The sequence below is a fragment of the Lipophrys pholis genome, assembly GCF_963383615.2.
Source record: "Lipophrys pholis genome assembly, chromosome: 1".
NCBI lineage: Eukaryota > Metazoa > Chordata > Actinopteri > Blenniiformes > Blenniidae > Lipophrys > Lipophrys pholis.
The window spans coordinates 53,434,798-53,462,363 of record NC_137635.1 but is presented as its reverse complement, the minus strand read 5'-3'; the positions used below and the strand labels follow the sequence as shown (position 1 = coordinate 53,462,363).

The window sequence follows — 27,566 nt, the reverse complement described above, 5'->3', positions numbered from 1 at the left end:
ATTCATGTTAGAGACTTTTTAATGGACAATTGTCGGGTGTGTAGATGTTTTACTGTATAGTATCTTCATATTGTTTGTATTAGTTGTCTTTAAGTGTATGTTGTGGTCTAATCTATTCATTCTATACAATTCTAAAACACATAGTGATCACTTAACTCGACTTTTGTGTCTCATTTTAGTTGATTTGCATCATATTTTTTGTGTGTGTATATGTTGTGGACTATTCTATTCTATGTTTGACAGTATTTTATATTCTTTTCTCTACAATTCTGAAACAAATAGTGATCAAAGGGAATAAAATAAAACATGATACATTATACTATAATAAAACAAGCACAATGTTCCTCATCAATAATATACAAAAAAATTAAAAGACTTGTAAAGATGTGTTATGTACCGGATTTTATAACAACAACGTCGATCTGGGCTCGATTGCGCGGCTCCTCGCGTGACGTCACGTCTCTTCCGCCAGGCCTTGCTAATCGATGCTGCTGTCTGCCGTGTTTTAGCTGAAGCTCTTCGTGGCCAAACCTCTTCCCTCAACATGTTTCTGTCCGCGGCTGTCCGCTCCGCGGTGTCCCAGGCGGTAGGTTGCTCAATTTACCACCGTTCTTGGTAAACGTCTGTGTTCCAGCTCGGATAGTTTGGAGGTTAAACGCTTTGACTTTTCACAAGGACACGCAGCGAAGCTAAGCTAACAGAGGTAGTAGCATGCTAACAGAGCTGTCACATCTTCACAAGGTGATCTCAAGAGAAACTGTTATGTTTATTTATATATAACCGTGGATTATCTTTTAAATAAAACAAAAACAAAACTGGATCCCCTGCTCTGAAACACCTATCTGTGTTAATAACGTCGCCTGATGCGTTTTCGTCGTTACATAGTCGGCTTCACATTAACAACACAGATTTATTCAACTTCAATCTGTTTTGTTTTTTACCACAATAATGTGAAACAACAGATAAAAAAAAACAAGGACACACGTGGTCATTTTAGTGTTTATTTACTGTGACCATGAGCACCCAATAATTCAACCTAACAAAACAAGAATAAACAATGCTGGTCGTGTTTAGTTGCATACTTTTTACTACACTTTACAGCATGTTATTATTATTTGAGCCTTGCTTGGTATTCCTAAATCAATTAATTCAACTTTTGTGTCTCACTTTAGTTGTTTTGTATCGTTAAAAGTTATTGTTTAATTATTTTAACCATTTTTGCCTTGATGTGTTGTTTACATTTAGTTATAATTGTTTATGAGGTAGAAGTTATCTACACAAAATATTTGGAAAAGAACGTTAAATATCTAATAAGACAGGATAAGATTGAATAAGTAATTTTAAGTAATATGTACAGGCTTTGCAGTGACTAATGTAAGCACATAAATGATGGAATTAATATCAGACACTATTCACAGGGAGGTTATAGACCTCTGGCCACAGGAAGGAAGGGTCTCCTTCGACTGTGTAGTACACTTTGGTAAGGGTAATATAATAAATAAAATCTATTGTTTAATGGAAAGCCTGAAAAAAATAATAGTGTTTTAAGTCACGATTAAAAGAAGTGTGTCGGAAAGTTTGTTCCACAGGTGAGGAGCGTAGGAACCTGGTTTCTTCTGACTCTGGTAACGTTTAGTGAAGCTCTTCCTGGGGACCTCGGGGGTCTGGAAGGTTAATATTATCAAATTCTACTTTATTGAAGCGCAGGTGTAACGTGCTCCACCCTCTTTGTGTTGGTGAGGATAAACTGAAAATGTCCAACAGACACCTCAGTTATTTTCTACATTTTACAGCTTCTCATATTGTAATCCGAGCCTTACTTGGTAAGTTCACATGAATTAACTCCACTTTTGTGTTTCAGTTTGGCATCAATAAATGCTCTTTTTTTAAATATCAATTTTTGTCATTTTGGTAATATTTTGTATTTGTTTGAGGTGTTTACGTCTGGTTATGATGAATTCTATAAAGCCATTAATACTCTCATTATGCTGGTAAATAGTCTTTGTATTATTATTATCATTATTGTTGTGTTTATTGATATTATTATTATTGTTGTGTTTATTAATACTCTCATTATGCTGGTAAATACTCTTTGTTGTGTATTATTATTATTATCATTATTGTTGTGTTTGTTGATATTTTAATAATAATACACAAAGACTATTTACAAGCATAATGAGAGTATTAATAAACACAACAATAATGATAATAATAATATCAATAAACACAACAATAATGATAATAATAATAATACACAAAGACTTTACAAGCATAATGAGAGTATTAATGTTGTGTTGATTGATATTATTATTATCATTATTGTTGTGTTTATTAATACTCACATTATGCTTGTAAATAGTTTATTGATATTTTAACTTCTATTTAGTCTGTGTGTAGCAATGCAACAAAGAATTTCTCTCTCGGATTAAAAAAGTATTTCTATAATATTATATTGATTCATTTCGTATCACATTCTGAATTTATTTGCAGCCGTCTTGGTTTTGGTCATTTTTCATCTGTTTGAGTTGTTTACATTTAGTGATGACTTTGTCTGTAAAGCATCTCATTATTATTCATTTATTTATTTTGTGTCACACGAAACATTTACAAACTAATGGCTGGAGTCTATCACATTTTATCACTTTAGCTGCCGTTTGTATCTATACGTTATTGACAATATCAGCTTTAGGAATGAACCTGAATTATGCAGCAAACTCAGACTCAACACAACCAAACCCTGCTACACAATTACAAACATCATTACACATTATTTTTTCTTGTTTAACTTGAGAAATGCTGCCTGGAGTCACTTTTCTATTTATTAACTAGAGGGAAGATCAGCTTTTTACTGCGTTTGTTTATTTCACCTGTCCTCGTGTGTGTTGCAGGCCCGGCAGGTGAGGAGTCTGCATCAGTCGGCTGCTCGCGCTGGAGCCGGTGGCGTCTTCGTGGTGAGTGACAGAGCAGATAGTAGGCGTCGATGTCGTGTATTCAGGCTTCACTCCTCGTTATATGAGCATCACTTTACTGTTGGCCGTCAGTGTTGAGTCCATTGGGAGTGTCAGCGAAATCTAAATTTACTGCAAGAAATTATGATCAAAAACATTCATATATATATTATTATTTGCCTCCAGGACTAAAACAGTGGGTGTGTTAAGTTTTATATATTTGGCTTGAGTAATTGCTGCAGTATATGGAACAATCCATTTCTCGGTTCAGTTTTGTTTCGCTGATTGAATATCATAAAACAATCACACAACAGTAACAATCATCCTCAGTATCACACTAACAAATTATTTAAACTCTCTATACCAACGTTCCTCAATGTGAGCAGTGTTTAAACTCTCGCCGGACGAGTCCCGGAGGCATCCGTTTTCCAAAAGCGTCCTAATTTATCCAGCGAGGCCACTTAAAGCCACTGACAAACACCACATGTGGCTTTGTCATGCAATGGAAACCTGCTATGGTTTCAGTCTCTCGACGGTGAACGTGTTTTTGTGTTTGGAGGAAACAAAAGTTTCATTGTTTGGAGCGAGTTCCTCCTGAACTTGTTCTTTTCTCAGCGGCACAAAGGAAACGTGTTGCTCACAAGGGGGCAGTGTGTACAGGAGCAGAGCTAATTGTTATCTGATGAGTCTTTTCTGTGATACCGACTCTTGTTTCAGTTACTATTCAGCTGCATATTAACCCGTTGAGCAAAGAAATCTGCTCACGATACCCCAAAATTATCTTTACATCTGACTATGTTAAGATACAGAAGACAAATCTGTGTTGATTGTAAACTTGATTTGTGTTTCAGCACAGGGACACTCCCGACAACAACCCCGACACCCCGTTTGAGTTCACTGAGGAGAACAAACAGGTAAAGTTGAGATTTCTTAAACAAATAAATAAAATTAAAAACATGCTTTTTCACTTGCAGCAGTATAAATGGACGGTTTCGTGCTTTTCCATAATAATCTTTTTACAAATAGTTTATAGAGTTTTTGTATATTTGGCTTGTCGTACTTACTGGGTGCTTTTTAAAAACCACATCATCAACTTGATGTCTTTGGAGAAAAACTAGTTTTTACTCCTCAAAGATGATTTTCAACCTAAATATTAAAATGATTACAAATGTCTGTGCAGGTGAACATTTTTTTTTTTAAGTCACAATTTTATAGTTTATAACTGTGGTTTTGTTCAAAATGTCCAATTTCCCCCTCATAGAGGATCGATGCAATCATTTCCATGTACCCTCACGGACACAAGCAGGCAGCCACCATCCCAGTGCTGGATTTAGCCCAGAGGCAACACGGGTGGCTCCCCATCTCCGCCATGAACAAGGTACTGGAGATTTTCTCTCGGCGTCCCGCGAGTTTGTTTTTTTCTGCGCCTAAAAGCTGCCGGGTGAGAACTCTCCTGCTTTCTACCAGGTGGCCGAAGTGTTGGACGTGGCGCCGATGAGAGTGTACGAAGTAGCAACGTTTTACACCATGTTCCTGCGTCAGCCTGTGGGAAAATACTTCATTCAGATCTGCACGACAACACCCTGCATGCTCTGCAACTCCGACAGCATCCTGGAGGCCATCCAAAACAAACTGGGTACGAGAGGAGCTTTCCATTTACTGCCGCCGGAGCAATGAGGAGATAAGATACGAACGCATCGTGAAAACACTTCTTCTTTCTTTCTTTTTTTTTTTATTGTGTATGTTTGATATAAACAGAAATTGAGGGGGGAAACATGCAAACAAACTTTAGTGGGTGGTATTCAAACAATAGCAAACAAGAAGACGTTTCGTAGAAGCCAATAAAAAACCGCTCGTTTGGGAAATTTACCTTTTTGTCTTAAACGATAAATGAATTTTATATTTGTAAACACTCGTTTTCTCACACCGACACACACACACACACACACACACACACACACACACACACACACACACACACACACACACACACACACAGTGGTGTTCAATTCACCCCACATATGGAGTTACAGCTGTGGTACGTCGGGCAGCACCGAGAGAGGAAACATTTGGCGTTCCAGTAACGGTCTGTCGACTGTCGGAGGAGATTGCGCAGACTCGTGAAGCTGTTCTTCATTTTGCGTCTCCGCAGGTATCAAAGTTGGAGAAACGACTGCAGACAAGATGTTCACGTTGATAGAAGTGGAGTGCCTGGGAGCCTGCGTCAACGCCCCGATGGTCCAGATCAATGACAACTATTATGTGAGTGCTCCACCACTCAGCCCAGATGACCTCCTCCTCCTCCTCCTCCTCCTCGCTCCGCGTTATAAGTAAATTAACAAAATTAGGTTAAAGCTCGAAATGAGTTTTGTGGAAAATGTCTGCAGGGTGTGAATCTCTCAAATACTTTGTTTCTGGACTGATGCCACTACGACTCCATCCTCCCGTTTATGCAGCGTCTCCAAGTGAAAACGCTAAACTTTCATTTGATTTTGGGTGTTTGTTCAGACCACAGCGGCGCTTGGAGCCACTGAATCACAACTTTTTGGAAAACGCCCCGACTCCATCTCCGTGGAAGTGCAACGTTTTTTTTTTACAAATGCTGCCACTGGTCATGCACACCACGGCTTTAGTAAACAGTTCTTCTGCTCATGCTCAGTAGAGACAATCAGAACAAAGTTTCCTCCGTGGTGTCATGACTCCCAGTACATATTCTCCAGGGACTTGGTACTTTTATTTTGACAGTCATCATAACAACAATCCAGCTTGGTGTTCTGTCAACTAGAATGTCCGTGTTCTCCCCTTGTTAATGTTTAGGGCGGATTGTTGTCTTCATGTGTGTTTGGTTTTCATTACAAAAACGGAACAGCCGCCACGAGCGGCCTAACGTGCCAACTCCATTGTTTATAGCATTTCTGCTGTCGCCGTGTAAACAAGCGTTTTTAAAACACTACAAATGCATAACTTATTTACGCTGGATCAGAATTGAAGGTACAAATTTTTGCTAAATGAATCAGAATCAATGCGTTTCAGAAATCCCACCTTAAAATGCATCCAGTTGCACAACATGTGAGGAATAATTGAAGTTGACATTGGGCGCATGTGGCTCACGTCTGGTCGTGAAAAAAATTAACTGTGTCAAAAGAATTTCAGTTTGAGGACAGAAACTAAAACACCTTGAATTGTTACTGTGCTATTTTTCAGGTTAAATACACTAATCAGGCTTTGTGAAACCAAAAACAGTGTTAAGTCTCATACAAATCATCTTTTTCAAGCCCGACACAAGAAAAAGTATATCTTAACATTTACGTATTTTTGTAGGGCAGTAGCTCTCTGTGATACTTAGCATCTGAAAAGAGAAATTATTCCCATCTGGAAACATTTTTAAGCTTAAAATGGCTGGAAAATGTCTCATTTTAGTCCGTTTCTCTTCCAGTTGCACCTCAAAGTCAGACGTTTTAGTCTCCAGGTGTGTCACCAGGTTCCCTGTGAAGGGATAGGAAAAGTTTTCTATTTGGAACTACTACTGCATTCAGTTCTTACAGGCTGAGCAGGAATGAATGACCCAATTAAAACGGATGCGATCGAGGAAGGAGGACTTTTCTGTGACACCTCGAGCCGCGGTCATTAAGAGTGAGAAAATGTATGACGCGTTTCACGCCGAGAGTAAAACAGTACAGAGTTTTACATTTCATTGAAATTCATTAGTTTGGGTGTACAGATTGATCTGTTCAACAGTTGATTGTTCCAGAACTCAAGTCTGGTTCACTGCCTTTGTTTAATAGTACAATTATGACATTTAAAGTCAGATGTTGTCACATAAAAGTCAACATGGCTCAGGAATATAACCCACTGCATAACTCCAGACTGGTTCTGGTTTAGTTAACTGGCTTCGAAACTAATTAAATGTCTTTATTTGGCATAATTTTAACCTCCAGAGCAGCGACTTGAAATGTGAAAATCTATTAACGCAGGTTTGAGCTGAATTAAATCCAGTTTTATTGCTTTTCTTTTCTTTTTTTTTTTTAATTGGATTGGAATATTACATCGTGGGCTCGTACCAAAATATGCCGAGGGAAAAGACATGAAGTTTGTATTTGATGCTGCTTTTGAAGTGTTGACAACAGAAACTCGGCAGTAATAATATGAGAGTGGATTTTTTTACATCACATTTGATTACAAAACAAACTGAAACCATATTAGACACACAGACGACAATACGCTATTTACATTAACAAAAGGAGAGCGCGGAGCTTTTTTTTTTTTTTTATAATGAGCTGTAATCATCATAAACGTCTTTACATTTTAAAAGTGTAAGCATTGCTTCCAAAGATTGACGCTTTAGGTTAAAACGAGGGATGCAATTTGTTACGTTCTCTATTCTTGCGTTTTTGCAGGAGGACCTCGCGACAACGGACATTGAAGAAATAATCGATGAACTCAAAGCAGGCAGAATCCCACCACCTGGACCCAGGTACGTGCAACACGATGTATATAGGTGTGGATATACATCTATGTTTGTTTGTTTTGTTTTTTCATTTCCTCCAGAAAGAGGAAGAAATAAGACTTTAGATCCTCTAGATATATACATACGGGTTGTTTTTGAATCTGTATTATTATTTTCTCCAGGAACGGCCGCTTCTCCTGCGAGCCAGCTGGTGGATTGACTTCTCTGACCGAGCCTCCACCAGGACCGGGAGTCGGTGTCAGAGCCGACCTGTAGGCACTCTCAGCCTCCTATCTGCTTCTTTTGGAAGCAACTTGTCCCTGAAGGTGGTGTGTTTAACTCGGACATATTGTGTAAATAAACTGTTCATGTACCTCTAAACCTGGTGTGTCTCTTACACGGATTCTAACAGAGAGATCACAACAGCCGTAAATGGATCTGATGCCGCAGATTACCTATTAATTTTTTGGTATATTTGGATGTCGAATCATAACAATGACGGCTCCAACACCCAGTATGGAAGAAGTAGGAAAATGTTTTATTGTCGTGTCACTGATAGTACATGTCAAATGGATCTCACTTTATGTGGCACGTTAGCAGTTTCCTCGTGCGCCGCGCCGTCACATTCACACGTTATCGGGGACTATTTGAGGTTCGGACCTGCTCGGTGACGCTTCATGTGTCGCGTTTGACATCGTCTGCTGTGGTTGCCGGCAGGTTACTACACATTTCCATATTACTGCAGATGACGATAAATACAAGTAATTGTTTAGTTTAATATAAATGAAAACGATACTGTTTATATCAGAACATTTTTATCACTCTGAAACTACTCTGAATGTGTGTCATGTGTAATCGATGAGCATTAGTTTTGACTAAAACTTATGAAAGATGTGGTTTCGGTTTCCCAGTGATTCATACAAGAATAATTAAAAACAGAACTCAAGACAGTAATAAACTGTTGAACTATGAATTACTTTATTTAAAATGTTCAGAAAGGAGTGGGTACAAGTGAAACTTATATCACAATATTAAGTTTAATCAAAATGCAATTATTCACCTGGTGATACTAAATTTATTAACTTCTTTGCGAAAGCTTTTTATCCTCCCAGTGTCTTCTTACTGTTAATTTTTTTTGTACAAGCTCATTCACCAACCCTTTTTACTAAACATGTTTTGTATTTTAAAGATTATTTCTTTGAACATAAACAATGTAAATTAAAATGTGAACAGATCCATACATCTCAATTAAAGCTGTACAAAATACTGCAAATTTACAAAGATGAACTGCTATAAAATGTTTCCATGCACTGCAATTGCATTCAAAATACCAGAAAGTGTAATTAAAACAGGATCAATTCACACAAATGAAGCAACTCAAACATTTTGATTATCTCTTGACGGTCACAGGCCAGAAGTCCGATGCACAAAAATGGTAAATGGATTTCGGTTATACAGTACTTTTCAAAAGCTTAAAGTTACTCTTCCAGAAGGAAAACCCCTCTAAAATATACTTCCTATTAATAGTATCACTTCTGCACAGAAAATCAAACAACACACAATAACAAGACCATCGCCACTCATTTCCACAAATTTCCAACCCGTAGTTCCCCAAAGTCGATATGTTTACAAACAATCGGAATTTGTAGCCACCTGACTTTTTTTGTTTCGCTAACTAACGCTATATTCGGAAACCTGCACACAAGGATTTCTGGGATGTCAAAGATGGCGTTGCACCCGCTCAAGTGAAAATATCAACGTTTGACAGCCAGCCAATCAGAAATCAAACCCTATACAGTGTCATCGAGGGTTTAGCCAATCCCAAACAAGGTCGGCCCTCCATTTGACTCCTCCCACAATGATGCAGCTCTGCTCTGGCACATGGCACCACAAGAGGAAGAACGTCCTCTTCCCAAGATGGGCATGTGTGGGCGGAGCCCGTCCAGCTCACACAAGACACAGCAGATTCTGAATGCAGCTCCTATGATCCAATATTCAAATGGCGGAAAATTAAAGATAAGCTGGATTTGGTGCAATAAACTTTGAATACAATGTTTTTGGACCAACGAGACCCAAGTGAAAGTGTTGAAAAGCTGCAGAATACGACCCGTTTAGGTCATGATATCAAGCCAACCTCTGGGAGTAATTTGAGGTTAAGCGTCTTGCTCAAGCTCACTTTGGCCTGTGGACAGCGGGGAGATGGGGAATCAAACCTGCAACATTCCAAATGAAAGACGACGTTTCTACTGACAGAGCCGCAAAAATCAGGTGAATACTAAATCTGATATTATTTGGAATCTCAAAGCACAAATGCATGTAGTGTTTTATTTCAAATCATATTCTTTTTTCTTTGCAATCAATCCTCACTATCCTGCGTTACTGATTTCTATGCACATTGAGTGAAATGTGCAATAGCTGAAATATACAAAAGAAAATATGGGGTTATTAGAATAATTAGGAAGGTGTTTTCAGCCAAGCTGAATGCAACTGTCTGCAGCCTTCACCACGCAGGCTCATATGAAGCCGCGCCATTGTGTGATCTTCCCTCTCCCAGAGACACAGCCCCCTTCTTACAACTGCCCCTGTCATTTCATGGCCATTCCGCCCCGCTGGCGTGTCGGTGTCTAGCCGGCGCCCCTCCCCCACTCCCTCCTCCCCTTCCCAACGCCACTTCCAATCCCGCAACATACACGGTAATATTATGCACCGCGGCGCATGCGCAGTGCGGCCCATGATGCAAATGTCACTGCGCCACCGGCTCGGAGCTGCGTCGTGTACAAAAGAGTTGGCGGGCTCAAAATGGGGCGAATTAGCCTCGACCAGCTCATTAATGAAACCACGTCCAAAAATACAAAGAGGGGAGGTTAAATAACCCTCAGAAAAAAAATCTAACCCGCCATTCCTCCGCTAACCTCAGCCCCGTGATCTTCGAGAAAGTTCTCACCGACCGCAACACAGCAGCGGAAAAGATGACGTCAAGCGGCCATTCCTGTTCTGCCCCCCACCCCCCCCCCCATCTCTCTCTCCCATTTACTTCTCTGTCCAAACTCACCCGTAAGACGTCTTACCCACCAGCACACACACTACTCTCGACGTTAAAGTATTCAGTCACAGCATCAAGGAAAAAACAAAACAAAAAAAAAAAGAGTTAAATCGTTTGACACGTAGCCACATCATGTTCAGTTTCTCTCCAGCAGACGCCGGAGAGAGAGGAAGACCTTATAAGCTCGGTTGGGGCTCGGGTGGTCACGTGACGCTGGCGGACCAATGGTGGCGCCGCTTGCATGTTTTGCTGGGTTTTTCTCGGCTCGAGGACGAGGCGACGAACGGCGGAGATGTTTTCAAAAGCGGCGATGAACGTCACACAGCCGTAGGCTACGGTTAACGTCCAATATTTAGGAAATAACTCCCAACATTGTGTAATATTCACATATAGTGGACCTCGAATTGGTCGGCGGAGCGCGTGACCCGGTTTAAAGGTGAGTCCATATCGAGTTTTTGGTGTGTTTTTTGGGTAATATTTCCCCGGCTGCCGCGGAGGAGTAGAAAAATCCCGAGTTAACAAGCGTTAGCCGTCTGGCTAGCGCCGAAGCTAACTTGACGTAAACTGCGTGCGAAAATGCGATGTTATGTGTTTTGCGTGGGCTCGGTATAGTTGTGCGCCACGTGCGTTACACACGTTGAATACTTGTAGGTTATTGTTTTATTTTAAATCCACAAACGTTTAAAAAAAAAAAAAAAAAAAAAAAAAAAAGGAGAAGAAAGAAAGAAAGAAGGGGGAAAAGTGAACGTGAGCTCGGTGGCTTTTGAAGCGGAGAACCGGGGGAAAATGTCGGGGAGGATCGGAGCGAGCTCGGGGAAGGAGGGGGTGGGGTGGGGGGGCGGTGGTTTAAGCCCGAGCCTTGAGAGCCTGTGCGGGGCCGGAGAAGGAGGCTTTGCGGGGCTGGAGAAGGAGGGCTTGCGGGGGTTTGCTGGAGCTAGCCGAGGCGCTGGGGAGGGGGATCGTTGTGAGGAAAGGGACTGCATTGGGCTTTTGTCTCAGCCTCGGTTGTTGTGCACCCAGTGTCGATCAAAATCGTGAACTTGTGTTTGATTTTATTTTGATTGTTTTCATTCCTAAATAGTCACCAACCCTCAACCGGATCAGTTTTTTTTTTTTTTTGAGAGCTCACAAGTGCGCGTTGTGCCTGCTAAATAGAGTCAAGTTGGGAGATTTGAAGCGCCCAACAAACACTGCCTGCTGTGTGCTGAAAGGAAAAGCGACGTGAACGCTGCCGTGAGGTGGGTGGTGGTGTTTGTCTGCAACGATCCGCTCAACGCTGCGGTTTATTTACAATCAACGCAGCTTTAGGGGGGGAAATCAAAATAAAACTATCAAATGTACCACGCATTGTAGTGACGATCAGCTTATTACCTGCACGGAACCGGCCGGAATAACGAGGAGCAAGCACTGCGCCTCCCAGCCGCTTGACTGTGACATCTTGGGGGTGTGTTGCCTGATACAATAGCTGCCTGTTTTTAGATGGCTGGCTGTGCATCGACTGATCTGAATCAACTATACACGTCAGCCAGGAATTAGAAATACAGCCCAGGTCTGATTTACTATTAAATAAACATCATTACTTCACAAACAGTGCATATATTGTGGTATTTTAGTATTATAGCAGTATAATTGGAGTTCAGATATTTGTTAATGAGCATAAATCAACACAAAGCAAATCAGAAGCATTGCAAATATACTGGAATGTAATGTCATTTCATAAAGGAGCGTTCAATGTGGACAGCTCCTGGCATAGGTAGACAAGCAAAGCCACACAAAAAAAATCAAGATCCTTGCACCAAAATCCTTTCATGTCCCTAAAATGTTAATTTTGTGATCTCAGTGAGTGATTTTCTTTTTTTTTTTTTGTTCTGCACTGTCAAAACGATATGGCATTTGAAAAGCAAAACCTTTTACCAGTATCACAGAACATGGCAGGATCAATCAGTCAATGACTACATAGTGATTTTAATGTTTTGTAAAAGATTCTGAGAATTCACGCCAAAGAAATACGACTTGGAAATATAACATTGATTTAAAAATGTATTAATCTTATCTTAAGTTTTTCATAAAACCCCCGAAATTACCCAAATATAGAATATTTATTAATTTATAAATAAGTTTCTTGAGCTAAATAAAATGATCCTAGTCACTCTCTTGATATAGGCTGTTAAACTCTGGGGGTAAAACAATGTAATCTGTTCAAAATGTGGACTATTTAACCAGGTTTCCATCTTCATTTTGAACAAATGCTTTGGTAATATGGGGTCATTACTCCAGTTTATTCCAGCAACAATTAACCCAACCATGCTGTTGGTGAATTTGCTTTATGGAATCTCAGTCTATATTTTAGTCATATTATGTGACCGTGGGATTCTAACCAGTGAACTTCCAGACCTAAGCCTACTTCTCAAACCTCAAGGTTACTCTTACTGAAATGTTATTACACAAACAAATATATTCTTTCTGGAAAATGCAGGAAGCAAATGCCACATGGCTTTTCATCATTGTTATACAAAAAAAAAAAGAAAAAAACTACCATGTCATTCATCCTATAATGACACCTAAATAAGAGAAGAGGATCTTATTATATAAACGACATGCGGTAATATGCATTGTGCTTAATATTGAACACAACACCTGCTGTTTTTCCATTACTAATACACAATGCAGTACTTATTAAACCTGTTACATTTAAAATGCCTATTAGTAAGAATTACAAAGCCATTTAGAAGTAATGTTGTACATTTGCTAGTTTTATGCAAGACAATTAAAGTCTTGATTTAGGTTGATCATTGTATGGAAATCTATAGGTAAGATTGTGATCGTACCTTTTTTTTTTTTACAAATCGTTAAACTAACATCTACTTCATATAAGCGTTGACACAAACGAAAAAAGGTTTCTGATCATCCAGGCTGTGTAGAAACTGATTCACATGGATGTAATCTATTAATTTTACATGAACATGGTGGGACTTCAGGTATAAATATAGTGTCATGATGGTCACTGCCTTCATTGTGCTTGTGGAGTTAATTGTATGTGGCAGCACAAGCGGGATTTTCATAGCGGTTGTAATCACATTCACCCACTTTGACAGACGTGGTTTTTGGGTCGTCTTCAGTAGCTTTTCCTTTTTGGTGTCTGTAATGAATTTGCGCTAATATCTCAGTACTTGGCTGGCAGCTGAGGAGGCATCAGATGGTGATTTGGCTCAGATTGAATGAGACCTCCTGTCGTGCTAAAGGTTGTTAGAATACGGTAGGACAAATAATTGACATTGCAGTCTGACACCGTTCTGTTTCTCCAACATCAATGGCTTTTTGTTGTTCCCTTGAAGTCGAGGTGTAGCTTCATGTTTTCCACGACTGTGTCTGATATTGCATATTGACTCTGCATAACAGAAAGCTTACACATTTTTTTTAAATAGACAGCTGATATTAAACTGTATGACTGAGAAGATTTTCTTAAAGCAACTGACCTAAAGACCACAGTCAGTCAAATTTTTTTTTCTTCTTTTTAACGTGAGACGGGCGTTGCTATATCTTGATATTTAAATGGTATAATAATCTAACTGGCAAAACAGAACACTTAATTAATCTACTAAATAGCCAATACAAGAACCTTTCCTTTGTTAAAAATAATGTTGCTGTTGAGTCATTTCTATCAACTGTACCATCACGGTCACAAAACATTTAAAAACCAGACTCAACATATTCCATTAACTCTCAGAAGCCTGTACTTTCAACAAAGGTAAGTGGAAACATATCTTGAGGCCCCGTTTACACGGTAACGTTTCACGTTAAATTGCGTTGGTTTTTGCAGTCTTCTTCAGAGCGCCATCGGCCTTGACAGAGTTTTCGGAATCGACGGGGGGCGTGGCCGTCCTGACAGATCGTATAGCAGTGTTTCCGCCCTCCTCTCCGGATCGAGTCCAATTATCTCCAGAAATTTCACCTGTCTCCTTGACAATGGAGCCTGAGCATTTTCCAAAAGTTCCATCTTCGGAGCCGTTTTCAAGGTCTCAGGGCACCGTTGTGAAAATGGACACACAAAACGCAACGACAGTTTCGTGTTTTCACTTGAAATCCTTTCTCCTTTAGTGTGGCTCATGGCGAGCACAACAGCAGCTGTCATTCCGTCCAGGTTAATATCCAAACGCTTGAGTTGAATGTGCACGTTGCTCATTCGTCGTCATCATTCTTACCACATACACGCTAGCTTGTTTTCTTTCTTTTTTTTAATTTCAAAGTACCGACTGCTCTCTGAAGGTGCTTGCAGCCCTGGCCCAACATAGTTGAGGTCACTTCAGATCAGGGGTGGGCATTCCTGGTCCTCAAGGGCCGCCGTCCTGCATGTTTTCCATGTCTCCCTGCTCAAACACACCTGAGTTGTCATGATGAGGCTCTGCAGACAGCTTGATAACGAGCCAATAATTGCTGTCAGCTGTCTTGATGTGAGGACACATAGAAACCGTGCAGGACTGCGGCCCTCGAGGACCAGGAATACCCACCCTTGCTTCAGATGAATAAAACTGGTTTATCCAACTATTACAGACGCAGACTCGAGAGGAGGTGGACGGTTAATAGACTTATAACGCTCATCCCTTCCTAGAGCTGACACCTAATACAAGGTTACTAGTATGAAACCAGGTTTGCTGGGCTACACAAGCCACAAAACAGAAGATATTTGACAAAGAATGAAAAGAAACTGCCATACCAGGAACATGATTATCTCTACAAAGTGCACCTTTTTTAACAACTAAAGCAAGAAACAGAATATTTCACAGTGAGGTCAATGGTTGTTTTCAACTGCCAGGTTTGTTGATAATCTGATAATGGTTCAGATCATTTTACTGACTCTATTTTCTTTCTCTGAGAAATGACAGTAATGCTACTTCAACAGGAATATTTTCTTTATTCTTTAAACTAGCTGTTTACTTTGAGTTAGTGGAAATTACGTAACATTTATGTCCATACTATTTCCTTACATTAAATGTTAAAAGCATCGCCTTGGTTGTTTATCAATATTTTGTGATTAAATATAATCGTAGTCTATTTGCATTCAATTTATGTTCAATTTGTTTTTTTTATTTATTTTATTTTGCCAGTTTGCAACCCACGAGGTTTAGTTACTTTTACCTCTGGTACATCCACTGTGCATTAATACACATATTAAAACTCCCAATACTACATAGCTATTGTGTTACTCTTGAGTGGTTGACGTGTCTCTGGCAAAGGTGACATTTATTACATTACGATGATTTGTTGTACTGTACACGTTTTAACGTATTAGATTAGCTGAATGACGTTGTGAATTTGGTTAAATTGAACAAGACGACTTTACCCCAATGCCCCCGGCTAGCTCAGTTGGTAGAGCATGAGACTCACAATCTCAAGGTAGAGGGTTCATGTCCCACGCCGTCCCACCACCTTCCCGTGGGCTCACCACGCAGGAAAGGTTCTTAATCGGTGCAATGTGATCTGGGTGACGGTGCTCAGACTGCCACCCCCGTGACCTGGAAACGGATAAGTGGGAGAAGATGGATGGATGGGACTTTACCCCAAACCTTCTGAATGAGGGGTTAAACAAAGGAGGAATTTATTATATCTCTCGCGAAGCTGCAGTTCTAATTGACACAGTTCTATATTTAGATATCACGATCGTATCTGTCGATTCCCAAACAAATATTTGAACAATCCTTCACTTCTCTCTATAGAATTCATAGTTCATCACATCCTTCTCTTAAGTCTGACTGAAAATAAAACCCTGGAGTGCCTGTATTTTAAAAGAGTATTTGAATATTAGCGTGATTGGTGAGCAACTCCATTTAAACACTTTAAAAGTATGTGCTTCTGCTTGTAGTATCCGTCTGTCTCATCATGTTTACTTGTGAATCTCTTGTAGGCCGGGAGCAGACCCAATACCGGTTGACCTTTCCACCTCGACTGTCTGTTTCACAATGCAGCTCACAAGTTCAATAATCAAATCCAAGCTTTTCCCACAATAGATTATGACCTGCTTTTCTCTGAAATCGCAGTAATCTTGTCACTACTGGCAATAGATACAGTAATTTCCTTCATCTCATCATCTCTCGCAGGGTTTCCTTGACTGGCTTATTATGATCTTGCTTTCTTGTTCAACATTAGTCATCGGTCTTTGTCTCCAACAAAAGATTTGTTGATATTGTTTATCCACATAGCTTGTGCACATTTTCTCGCATCATGTAGTGCAGTCTGGAGTGACTTTGAAAGAAGCCCTGAGCATTTTGCTTTCATGGAAGCTTCTCCCATCAGCGACATGTCAAACAGCTACTCTAAGCAGCACTTTATGTGATCCACGGTTATTTGCTAAGGTGATCTTTGAGAAGCTGTTTAGAAATAAATGATTTATTATTTTACTGTCTTCTTCCGCTGCATTTTTGACGGCTCAAACAAGCTCAAACAATTGTGAAAATTGTCGCATGTCAGAAGTGCCGAACCACTATAATTTTTATGGTCATTGCGCAAGTGTCTGGCAAAATGGCTCCATAGCGCCACCCACATTGTTTTCACATTAGTTGCATCTACTACGAGCAACATGTTTAACACGTTTCACCCATGTCCAAGAAATTTGGTAAGACGTATGCTGCACGTCAAACTGCACAACAGCCGTACTCTAAATCCAACAGGAAGTCCGCCATCTTGCTTTATGCGTGCAATGCGTGAAACACAGTCCTCCTAGGGGGGTAGGTCCTAGAAGCCTGAAATCTGAGCAGTATATACAACAGGCTTTCCTGATGAAAACATATGAAAACGTAACTGTAATCTCAAAGGGCGTGGCCACGGCGCTTCAATGAATATCTGATGGTTCGCCATGAAACGGGAAGGGATGTGTAACTCTGCTCTACATGGTGCATTCTGCCTGAAACTTCACGTGCGTCATCACAGTGCTGTGCTGAACCCATATGCTAATGTACATTCACGGCCATAGCGCCACCTATTGTTAAGAGGAAGTTTACGGAAATATGTTTTCTCATAGCATGGCCCCAAACGTTGTCCTTGAGAATGGTCGGGAGCAGTCGCATCAAACCAAAAGGATAAGATGTTCTTCCTCGCAGCAAGGGTCAGGATGTTGTAAAGCCTCTTGTGATCTCTGTTGGTGATACCATTGTCTGTGAGACATTTAGTGTCCAGCTGGATTGGGACATTAAAAATGGAGGACAGTACATTTACAATGCAGGACCAGTATCGCTGCAATTTAACACAGGACCACATGCAGTGAACATAACTACCCGTCTCAGATTTACATTTGCAGCACAGTGGTGAAACATTGGGGTCCATTTTGTTCTTAATGGCAGGTGTTATATGAATATGATGCACAATTCTGAGCTGTATTGACTTAGTCTGATTGCACACAGATATTTGTAGTATTGGACCAGACCTTCTGCCACTGTAAATCCCCAATGGTGATGTTTAAATCCCTCTCCCATGCTTGCTTTGTGGGCTGTGATGTCAGAGGTGGGTTGAAGTTGAGGGCTCTGTAGAAAATTGTGATATGCTTCCTATCTAAGGAGAGAGTTTTTTCAACATGTGAAGTGGTGTTATTAGTTTTTAATGTGGTGTTTTTAATTATAAAATCCCAAATCTGTAGAAATCTGAAAAAATCGCCTTTGCAGCAGAGGTTGAAGTGTTGTTCCAGTTGTTTCGCCTCTGAACAAATAACCTAGTTTTATCAGCCCATGCCTTCTCCAGACTCCAAAGCCCTGGTTATCACAACCTGGCTGGAAGTCCGGATTATTTGATATTGGCGTGAGAGGGGAGGTTAACTGAGCGAGAGGGAAGATTCGATGTTTAGCCATATCAAGTTGGTATCACTCCTAAGCCAGTTTGATATCGCTTGAAGGTGTGAAGCCGGCTGATAGTCTCATATTTGGCACATCGAGGACACCATCCACATCTGCCATTTGAAGTTTTGTCATCTTAAGACAGGGCTTCCTTTTGCTCCAAATAAAGGAGCTCAGCCAGCCTGCAAGCACCTTGACAACCTTATTTGAGAATAAAATAGGAATCATTTGCAAAACTTAAAAAAAATTTATTTGACATTGGGAAAATCCTTCAACTTTCCTTTAAACGCCTTTAACTTTGAACCACTAAAGGTTCATCATACTTTCAGCGAGAGACTTCATTTAACTTTTAAAATGTTGCCACATCCGTCCACGATTCAGCTTGTGAGGACCCGTACCACACTGCTTTCAGCTTTAATGAGGCGTTGGCTTTGAAGTGTATTAAATGAACACGTTTATTCCATAATATTGTGCTCCACTGGATTTGTAAAGTCTGTTTAATTACATTGTAAGCTTTTCAACATTTCTTTATTTTGTAAACAGAAGCGTACAAAGGACTGCGTAAATGGGTACTGGAGATCTATACCATGGCCTCGACACACTGCAGCTTGCCAGAACGTAAGCCTCTTAGAGAAAAGGGTTTGGACAAAGGTGCTGTAATGCAGGAACAATTATGTAAGGTCATATAGTGTTTCCTCCATGCAGCACGTTGCTTTTGAATTAGGATTGTGCTGTACTTGATTGTGATTTGGGGTTTTTGGATGCAGCCATCGCTGTACCCACTTTATTTGAGGTGGGAGAGGGCAGAGTTTATCACAGCTGACATTGTGAAAATGCTGACGTCCAAGAAATCTGACTCTATTCAGAACTGTGGCCCCGTTCACACGACAACATTTCAACTAAAAATGCACTGGGACTGGGAGAAATGACGCTCTTGAAGCCGCCATTGTTGTTATTGTCCATCTACTCACACGTGCAGTTTTGTTTTCGCCAGTCCACACGGTGACGGGGTCATTTCCAAAGCCTTGTGTTTTCAGTGGCTCTCTGCACGGTTGTCTATTTTATTATTCACACCTAACAGATAAATCAGACTTTTATACCTCTTGTCAGTGTCTTTGGAATAATGAAGACACTGTGTTAAACCCTGCGACACGGAGAAAACATGCAAACTACACAAATGCTACGGCCTGAAATCAAGCACGATTCCTCTCATAGCAGCCCGGGTTCCCAAGACATGTTTGGTGTCACAGAAGCAAATTAATGTAATTGTTCAGTGTCTTAACAAATCGACAGAGACACGTCCACGTCTCAGGTTTTGTCCATCAAGCTTTTTCTTTCTAGTTAGAAATGCAAGTCACTGTCGAGGAAAGAAATATCCTAAGCAATTCAACAGTCATTGTTCTGTCTGAGGAGAAAGCAATAAAGTCTTAAAGGAAGGAAATGAATGCCTTAAAAATGTACAATAAAACATGTTTTTTTCAGCCCAGTAAATTTTGAGGCTCTTTTCATGTGAATATGAAACACGTCTTTTGAATTTGTAGTTTGTCTATTTTCTTGTCACGTTGCAGCGTTTCAGACATTAACTCTGGCTGTAATAAATCTATCTCACCCAGATAACACTCTGAACACTGTTCCTCTTTTTTTTCTTTTCTTTTTTGAGCGATGAAACTGCAGCCATATAATCAGGGAAACCCCCCCCTCCAAAAAAAACCGGTGTGAGTTTTTATTTTACACCCACCTTCTCAGCAAAGGGAAACCCAGTGTATGTTAAATTGCCTTTAATGGTCATTGATGCAGGTGAAGCTTTGTCTCTCCCAACTAATCATGTGAACTGTAATTCAATCTAGAAATGTATACAAACGAAGATATATTCTTCTGTTCCATGCAGGCTACGTTTTTACATGTTGGATATAAGGTATTTTGTTGCAGTTGAAATGAAACTGTGATACTTTAATCTCCTCCGTCGACCGAATTGCTGCGTCTTCGAGAGGCCCAGCGAGTGTATCTGTGCAGAGAGGGTGGAGCCTCCTGATTACACAACATGTGTCGGCCTTTGCCAGAAGCTGAATGTGTGCAGAGTGTTGTCTTTTTGTTTAGTACGCCGAGTGCTCCATCACTGTGTGCAAGGGATTGATAATCCACGATGTGCCGTTAAAGACAGGCGGTTTGAGAGCCTGCGACCTTCCCGCAGGACTCGGCAGTGCAGCAGCGATGAAACGGAAGGAAGCAGCATCGTAATATCACAACTCTGTGAGCTTTTTAGTTATTAATGAGCCCTCAAAGTTTACTTTTTATGAATGAGCTGCGAGGGGAGTTGACAGCGTCTGTTTACAGTTCAGGGTGGAAAAAGACAATTTGACAGTGGGTGTGTGGTTCGCATTCCTCTTCGCTGGGCTGCTTTCACTTTACCGATCCCAAAGAAATCGGTCATATCCTGTTTACTCTGGCGTTGTACGTGACCAGGCTATGTAAAGGGTTAATGAATTTTCATTCACAAGACAAAGTCTGTACTTCTTTTGATTGACGGAGGAATTGGACACATTATTATGTGGATCATTTCATTTTTTGGGTCAAATTGAAGTAATGATTGACAGTGTTTTATGCTATTATGATACAATCTGTCTGGCCTCATTGCTATGTAAATAGAGTGTAAACAAAGCTAAAAAGCGTCACTTTCACATCTGTGCACACATTCCAGAAAGTCTATACGCCCATAAAACGAGTATTTACATTGTAGTTAAAGGATTACATTTGCTGTTCAACCTTTATTTATGAAAAAGGGTTTAGACAGCTAACAAAACCGAGCTAAACATTTGTTCAATCAGATATTTAAAGGTAAAAGTGACTGTGGTAAGGCATGGCTCAATTTTCAATTTTATAGAGTTAAGACCCAGGACTTTATTATGCACTTAAAAGAACATTAAAATGATAAATAACACAAAACAAATACAGTTTCAAAACTATATACAGTAACATTATCATCCAGAGCACCATAAATATGTTTACAATGTGCCGTATTTAAATTGTAAAAGATATACATGCAATATTAAAATGCCATTTAAAATTCTGATCACTAAAAATAAATGAAATTATTTTCATTGAATGGCTCAGTATCTGTGTTTTTTTTTTTTTTACTTTAGAATAATCAGTAGCCATTGTTGATATGTTCATATCTGATGAAAATACATTGGTATTTAAACTCTCTGCAGTAATGGCTAGTATTTACTGATTTACTCCATCACATAGTAGTCACAGTCCTGGATAAACCTGATTTCTAAACTAAAGCTAATCACACTTTAGCTAATCCCCCTTGGAAAAGTTCTTATTTTCCCCCACATTGACATATTTCCAGTCTGCAGAGGTTTGGCCACATTACAGTGCTCCATTGAGCTAATGGGGGTCAAGGGTCCTGCTCAGGGACCCATTGGCTGCAGGATTCAAACCTGTGACATCCCAATCTCAAGCCTGCTCCTCTTTTGCATCAGTCCGCATCAAATAAGTTTCGGTTCCTCACCACTTTCTCATTTTCAGGTAAAAACATCTCTGGATTCAAATTCAGATTGAGAGGTTCTTTTAGTCAAACTCCACAATCTGCTGTTGGTGGCCACATTTATTCAACCATTTCATATGTCTTTTGCCTCCATGCAGTAAAAACATTGTGGTGCTGCCACTCGTTACTGCATCACATCCCTATTTGTTGACTGTTTACTTATGTTATGCTTCATATTTGGATCAGAGCTGCTTCCATAGACAAAGTCGTGCTTGCCAGAATCAGCCACCTCATCACAACACACATAAAGCTCTGAGTGCGCTCAATCACGGGGAAATCAAACCAGCCGACTCTATACCGTTCTCTACTTTGAGTAAGTGTTAAGCTCATTGATGGCATTTGGAATAAATTACGGTCGAGGTCTTATGTTTAAAATGTCGGTGCTTTAAAATATACAGCGCAAACCCCTGATGCAGCAAATGTCTACAACCTCTTTGAATACCTCTCAGATTGTCCTCGCCGCCGCACGCTGCTTCACATTTCAGGTGGAATAGGATTATATCCATGTCTTTAGAAAGTAATATTGATTTGAATATATTGGCTTTGTTTCAGCACCCGCTGCTAAAATGTTTGATAATTTTTTGCCTATGGTTAAGTGTGGTATTGAGCAAATATTTACCTCTACATATAGTTAATAAATTGGGTTAGATAGCAAATAGATAATGTGTCACAATCCTGATGCTAGATTCCCGATTTTCATACAGTGGTGCTCAGCAGTCTGCGTATTCCTCCGGTGTGAAGTTGAAGATGCTTAGTCAACCTTCACACCCTCGTCTGTCCACAGCTTTACGTAGGCACTGCAAAGCTGTGGGTATTGGCACAGTGGCCATGTGTCGGGCCTGTGATCGGATCGGCGGCTCATCAAGGTTAATCAGATGCGACAGGTGGAGACGAAGTCGTGTCTTGAATGGCGTAATGAAGACTGACGCAACGTTTCCCTGACGGTTTATCTTTCAGTCTGCGACCCGCCGGGTGCTCACATGGAGCCTGGTGAATGGGTTTCCTTGTGGTTGTGACACCTTGTTAGCTGCAGATGTGTTTTGTTTTACAGTCACGTAGCGTGGCGTCTTTGCCTCCAGGGTCTTTAAATGCTCCCCCACAACTTGTCTTCTGTTGAGAGGAGAAAGAGGTGGGCGCTGTTTATAAAGGAGGGGGAATGTGTCCAAAGGTGACGAAGCATTTTTACAAACTCAATTTCTGCACATACGTCCATGAAAGCACATATTGTGTTTGAACGGCCTTCCTTTTTCAACAAAATGTGATAAACCGAGATGGCTCTGCTTGTACATTTCCATCTGTACAGTGCACTTTGAGGATTACTTGAACAGCAACAGTTCTCCAGTGTTTGATTCAGTCATGTGAGCTTGGCACTGCCATGGAAATTAAGAACAAGACCCATGCCTAGGTCCTAACCTTTGCTCTAATCCCTCGCTCATTCCCTTCCCCCTCCTTTTAACCCACAATCAGCATTAAAGGCCTCATTGTTCTTGTCCTGTGCTTGGGTATCTGGTCATTAACCTACATTCGGTGCAGAGCGGCGGTGTTAGGCTTCTTAAGAGTTTCAGACTCGCTGACCAGTTGAATGGGCGTGTTTCAGTGAGAACGGGGCTGGGCCTTCTATCCCTGCCAGTAGAGTTAACCCCGTTTATGCCTCTCGTATACGAACAGGAGGCTTTTTTCTTTATGAAGCTTTTGATTTGTGTGTGAGCGATGCCCTGTGCCTCTCCCTCGTGGGTTCACAGCGGATCCCGCATGTTTATGGAAGCTTTTAAGTGATGGATAAGGCTGTGAAAGAGTTCAGCTCTCAGTCTTACATAAGAATACACATTTGGGACATTTTGGACTATTTCTGGGTCGTGACAACATATTTTCTCAAGAGTTTTGAAGTGAGCAACAAAATTGGATGAGTGTTTTGCATTTTCTTCAAACTGCCAAGCTGGTTGATTTATCTACTGTAGATTGGACAGAAATGTATTCTCCAGTCCAGTCCGGTGTGCAGGTACTTGTAAAAGTACCTTGATGCTTCACAACTAATACTCAAGGATTGATATCAACTATCAGCAGAAGAGCTAATCGGTGATGGTAGAGCCATGTGGAGATTATTTAAGATAAACACCATCAGGAGTAAAGTCGACTACAAGTTATGCAGCTTGATCATATATAAGCAATTGAAGAAATAATTATTTTCTTCTTCGCTTAGCAATGCAAAGGCAAACGGTTGCTAAGTGCATCATGCTAATTGTTGTTCTTTGGTTGTGGCAGATGCAAAGTGCACTGTGACCTTTCAGAGTTACAGTACTAATGCAAAAAACAATAAATCTGCCTGCTTTCTCAAAGAAAAATCTCATGTCAGTGAATTGGATTTCACTTTACATCAAACCTATCGACAGCGAGCCAGGAATCAGAGGCACAGAAACAGAGTTTGGTAGTTAACTGAGGCGTGAACTGCCGGTTTACATGCCACCGAGAAAAATGAGTTATCGTGGATGTCCGATATTGGTGATTTGTGAGTGATCGGGAATCAGAAAATTCCGCCGATCTTAAAAAAAAAAAACAAAAAAAAAACGTTTTCATGTCAGCTGCCATAAAGCGAGCCCCGTTTGCGACCTCCCTTAAACTGACGAATAGCAACCTCGCCGTTAGCCGCCTAAAGCCGTTGAGTGGACAAAATGTCAGCAGTCTAGAGGTATTTTAAAGTTGACAACAAAACCAGTCCAGCGGCCAGTTGTACTATTTGCTTCGCCACAGTCCCGAGAGGTGGAGCACCAGAGCTTCGTTTAACACAACTAATTTGATAAGACATCTATAAAGTAATTATAGGGGGCGGAGTACGCTCAGTTTACAACAACAACTAAAGAAAAAGAAGCACCGAAGCAGCAAAGGATAAATACCCACAGGGGAGCGATATGGCGAAAAAAATAACCCAGAAGGTTACACTAGTTTGAAGGGAGACTGGGATATTCTAAATAAGGTTTTGAGTGAACTATGTTCAGACTACTTTTGTCAAACAGGTTTTACCACTTTGAAGTGGAATTAAGTGTTTATTATTCACATTATGTAAAGGTTTTGTGACAATTCAGGTCAAACCTCTCATACTGCTTTAAGTGAAACTGAAATTTAATACACAAAGAAGTTACATTGGAGCCTAAGAGCATTTATGTTTAAGATTTATTTATTTATTTTTATTATTGTATTTGCACTTTTTTAGGACTTATTTTCAACACAACCAGCCAAAGACACTTTGAAGTGGAATTGGGTTCTTCTGATTGGTTTTACTGAATACTGTTTAGGTTGTAGTTCTTTTTTATAGTTTATATGTTAGTCAAACTGATTCACTGGGTTTCATTTAAATTTTTTATTTGCCACAAAATCCAGGTTAAGTTGTTTAAGTTAACATAAATAAGAGGTACAAGACTGCAGAGTGTAATTGTTAAGTTTTTTTTTGTTATGACTGAATAAAGTTTAAATAAGTTCTTAAGAATAAGAATTTTCATTCAGTAAGTGAGTTTTACAATAATTTCTAGCTAAACAAAGCGTCTGCCAATAGTGCTTTTAGCTTCAGACATCAAAGTTGCTCCAAAAAAAGACTATTGTGTATATTTGCAATAGCAATGTAAGTATCGGATCGGGAAAGTATCGGTATCGGCCGATACTCAATTCTGAAAAATTGGATCCGTATCGGGGACATAAAGTGTGATCGGGACATCCCCAGTTATTGTGTTAGTTTCACTCAAACCTGACTTGAACGTGAAAGTTCTTTGGGTATGTCTACCGCCGCATGTATACAGAAGAATCAGACTGGAACAGGAGCTTTTAAACAAATCCATAGCAGGAAGTAGAACAGCATGTAAAAAGGTATAAAGTTCTAGAAGAGGCCTGCCAATTAACGGCTAACTAAATTATGTTGTAATCCGAGTTTGTTTTTGGATGAATACAAAGACACGTGATGCTGTTGTGACATGTGACATTGTCGACCAACCAGAAATGGTGCAATACTGGACAATGCATGATGGTCATCACAAAGTTTAAACATTTTGGTGAAACTTGAGAATGCCATGGAAACGATCGTCTCCACTTTTCAATGTTAATAAACATGAAATTGCTCAAACTCGTGTGGGAAAGAGTTCACCACCCATTCCCCATAGAGTCGCTGGCTTATTTGGCCAACTCCAAAACTAACGCAACGAGAGCCAGACACGAGTTGGGAGAGGTGGGTTTCGTCTGTCTGGGGTTAGGGTAGCTAGAGGTGAACAGACGCCTCCAGGCATTCAGCGTCTTCGGCTGTTTGTTTGTCCATGTTGAAATATGCCTTCAGTTCAGACGGACCATTGACTGGAGGAGGAGGAGGAGGAGAGCTGCACATAGTCTGTTATGCCTTTGAACTGGATGCACAGTTGAGAATATGACGGCGGTGGCTTGAATACAAATCCGAGGCACATATTTTCTTTTATCAGTTTGTGTGGCAATACGGGGCGTAATGCGCTTCTGTGCTCGGAGGGAGTTTCTGAAAAAGACTGAAATCCTTTAAAAAATTCACTAACGCCACAATGGGTGCTGGCTTGGGTACATCCTCCACAGGGCGCCGATCCATCCCAGACACACGCATTCACACGTACGAGACACAAGACGCCATCTACCGTCATGTTTTTGGACTGTAGAAAGAAACAATGCATTCCCAAGGAGCACACATTGTTAAATTTGCCCCAGGGTATGAATGAAGTGATGAAACTGACTTAAAACCCCGCATAGAAAGGCCCACAGATAGTCTCACTGTTAATAAACAACATAAAAAAAAACATAAGAATTCACTCCTTATACAGGTTATGTGACTAAGTTGTTGGTTTTTACTTCTAAATGGCTTCAATGTTTTCTTGAATATTTGACATGATCATCTTCTTCAAGATGAAATGAAACCTAAAACTCTAAATGTAATGTAAAGGATAACAGGTAATGTGTGTGGAGAATCAAGATCTGCTCCTCCTTTAAGTCGCAGTATGAATGCTGCAGGTATTTACCAGCTCTTCCTGAATTATGAAAACGTTCAGCAGTGACAGCGTTTCAGGCAACCACCTTCGATCAAGCAACTCGTGTAAAACTGAAAAACGTGATCACGCCTAGTCCTCGTGATGGAAGGAAAAGTGGAGACGCTGACCCAAAAACAAACTGGAGTTGCAGACTGTGTTGCACACCTGCAGCTGAGGCATCTTTAAAACACAAGACGAGCCATTTAGAAAATTATTAACTATCTGACAGGTAAAATTAATCTTGTAATACAAATATAATTTATTTGTTGTAATCTGCAGGTAAATATTCTGTATTTTTCAGGCCAGATTGTTCAAAACCTTTTCAAGGCCCCACAATGTGAAACAAAAAGGGAAAGGCAGAGAGCGGGGTCTATATGTTGGTTGTTTGGCTCACGGGATAACTGAATTCCTTTCGTAATTATCCACACATGCGGTTTATTCATTCACAATGGGTCTAGCTAATAGACTTACAGATTGATTGTTGCATTGTTGTGATCACTGCTGATACTAGCTGCCCTGCAGAGCTGGAGCTCTGTAAATTGTCGAACGTATTGAGTGTAATCGCTTGACGACTCATTGACTGTTTGCATGCTTGGTTTGACGCTCCGCTAACTCGGAACCCTTTCATACATTTTATATATTACATCTCATCAAATTTATGCTGAAATAATTATCATACTGGACATTCTCGGGCACCTTTTAAAGATTTTCCACATATTGCGCGAGGTATTTGT

The 27,566-nt window shown here is 40.3% G+C and overlaps 2 protein-coding genes across 3 annotated transcripts in view; both read left to right on the top strand.

Annotated features, from left to right (window-relative positions):
* The first annotated feature begins 440 nt into the window (after positions 1-440).
* ndufv2 (NADH:ubiquinone oxidoreductase core subunit V2) lies at positions 441-9,429 on the top strand. Its single transcript, XM_080476290.1, has 8 exons — positions 441-586; positions 2,889-2,951; positions 3,800-3,862; positions 4,210-4,326; positions 4,416-4,584; positions 5,101-5,210; positions 7,346-7,422; positions 7,578-9,429. Exons 1-8 carry the CDS (start codon positions 545-547, stop codon positions 7,669-7,671), a joined length of 735 nt encoding a protein of 244 aa, XP_080332416.1. The 5' UTR covers positions 441-544; the 3' UTR covers positions 7,672-9,429.
* A 1,214-nt stretch (positions 9,430-10,643) lies between these two features.
* The window catches only part of ankrd12 (ankyrin repeat domain 12), a 38,578-nt gene continuing 21,655 nt past the window's right edge, over positions 10,644-27,566 (top strand). Inside the window, exon 1 of one of the 2 annotated variants that reach the window (XM_080478585.1) lies at positions 10,644-10,874. The gene's annotated coding sequence lies outside the window, so the exon portion shown is untranslated. The remainder of the gene's footprint in view (positions 10,875-27,566) is intronic. The other variant, XM_080478584.1, reaches the window with a different exon arrangement.

Coding starts and splice junctions, on each gene's coding strand:
- ndufv2 (XM_080476290.1), top strand. CDS start 545: ATGTTTCTGTCCGCGGCTGTCCGCTCCGCGGTGTCCCAGGCG. Junction 4,585..5,100: donor GGCCATCCAAAACAAACTGG/GTACGAGAGGAG, acceptor GCGTCTCCGCAG/GTATCAAAGTTGGAGAAACG. Junction 7,423..7,577: donor ATCCCACCACCTGGACCCAG/GTACGTGCAACA, acceptor TATTTTCTCCAG/GAACGGCCGCTTCTCCTGCG.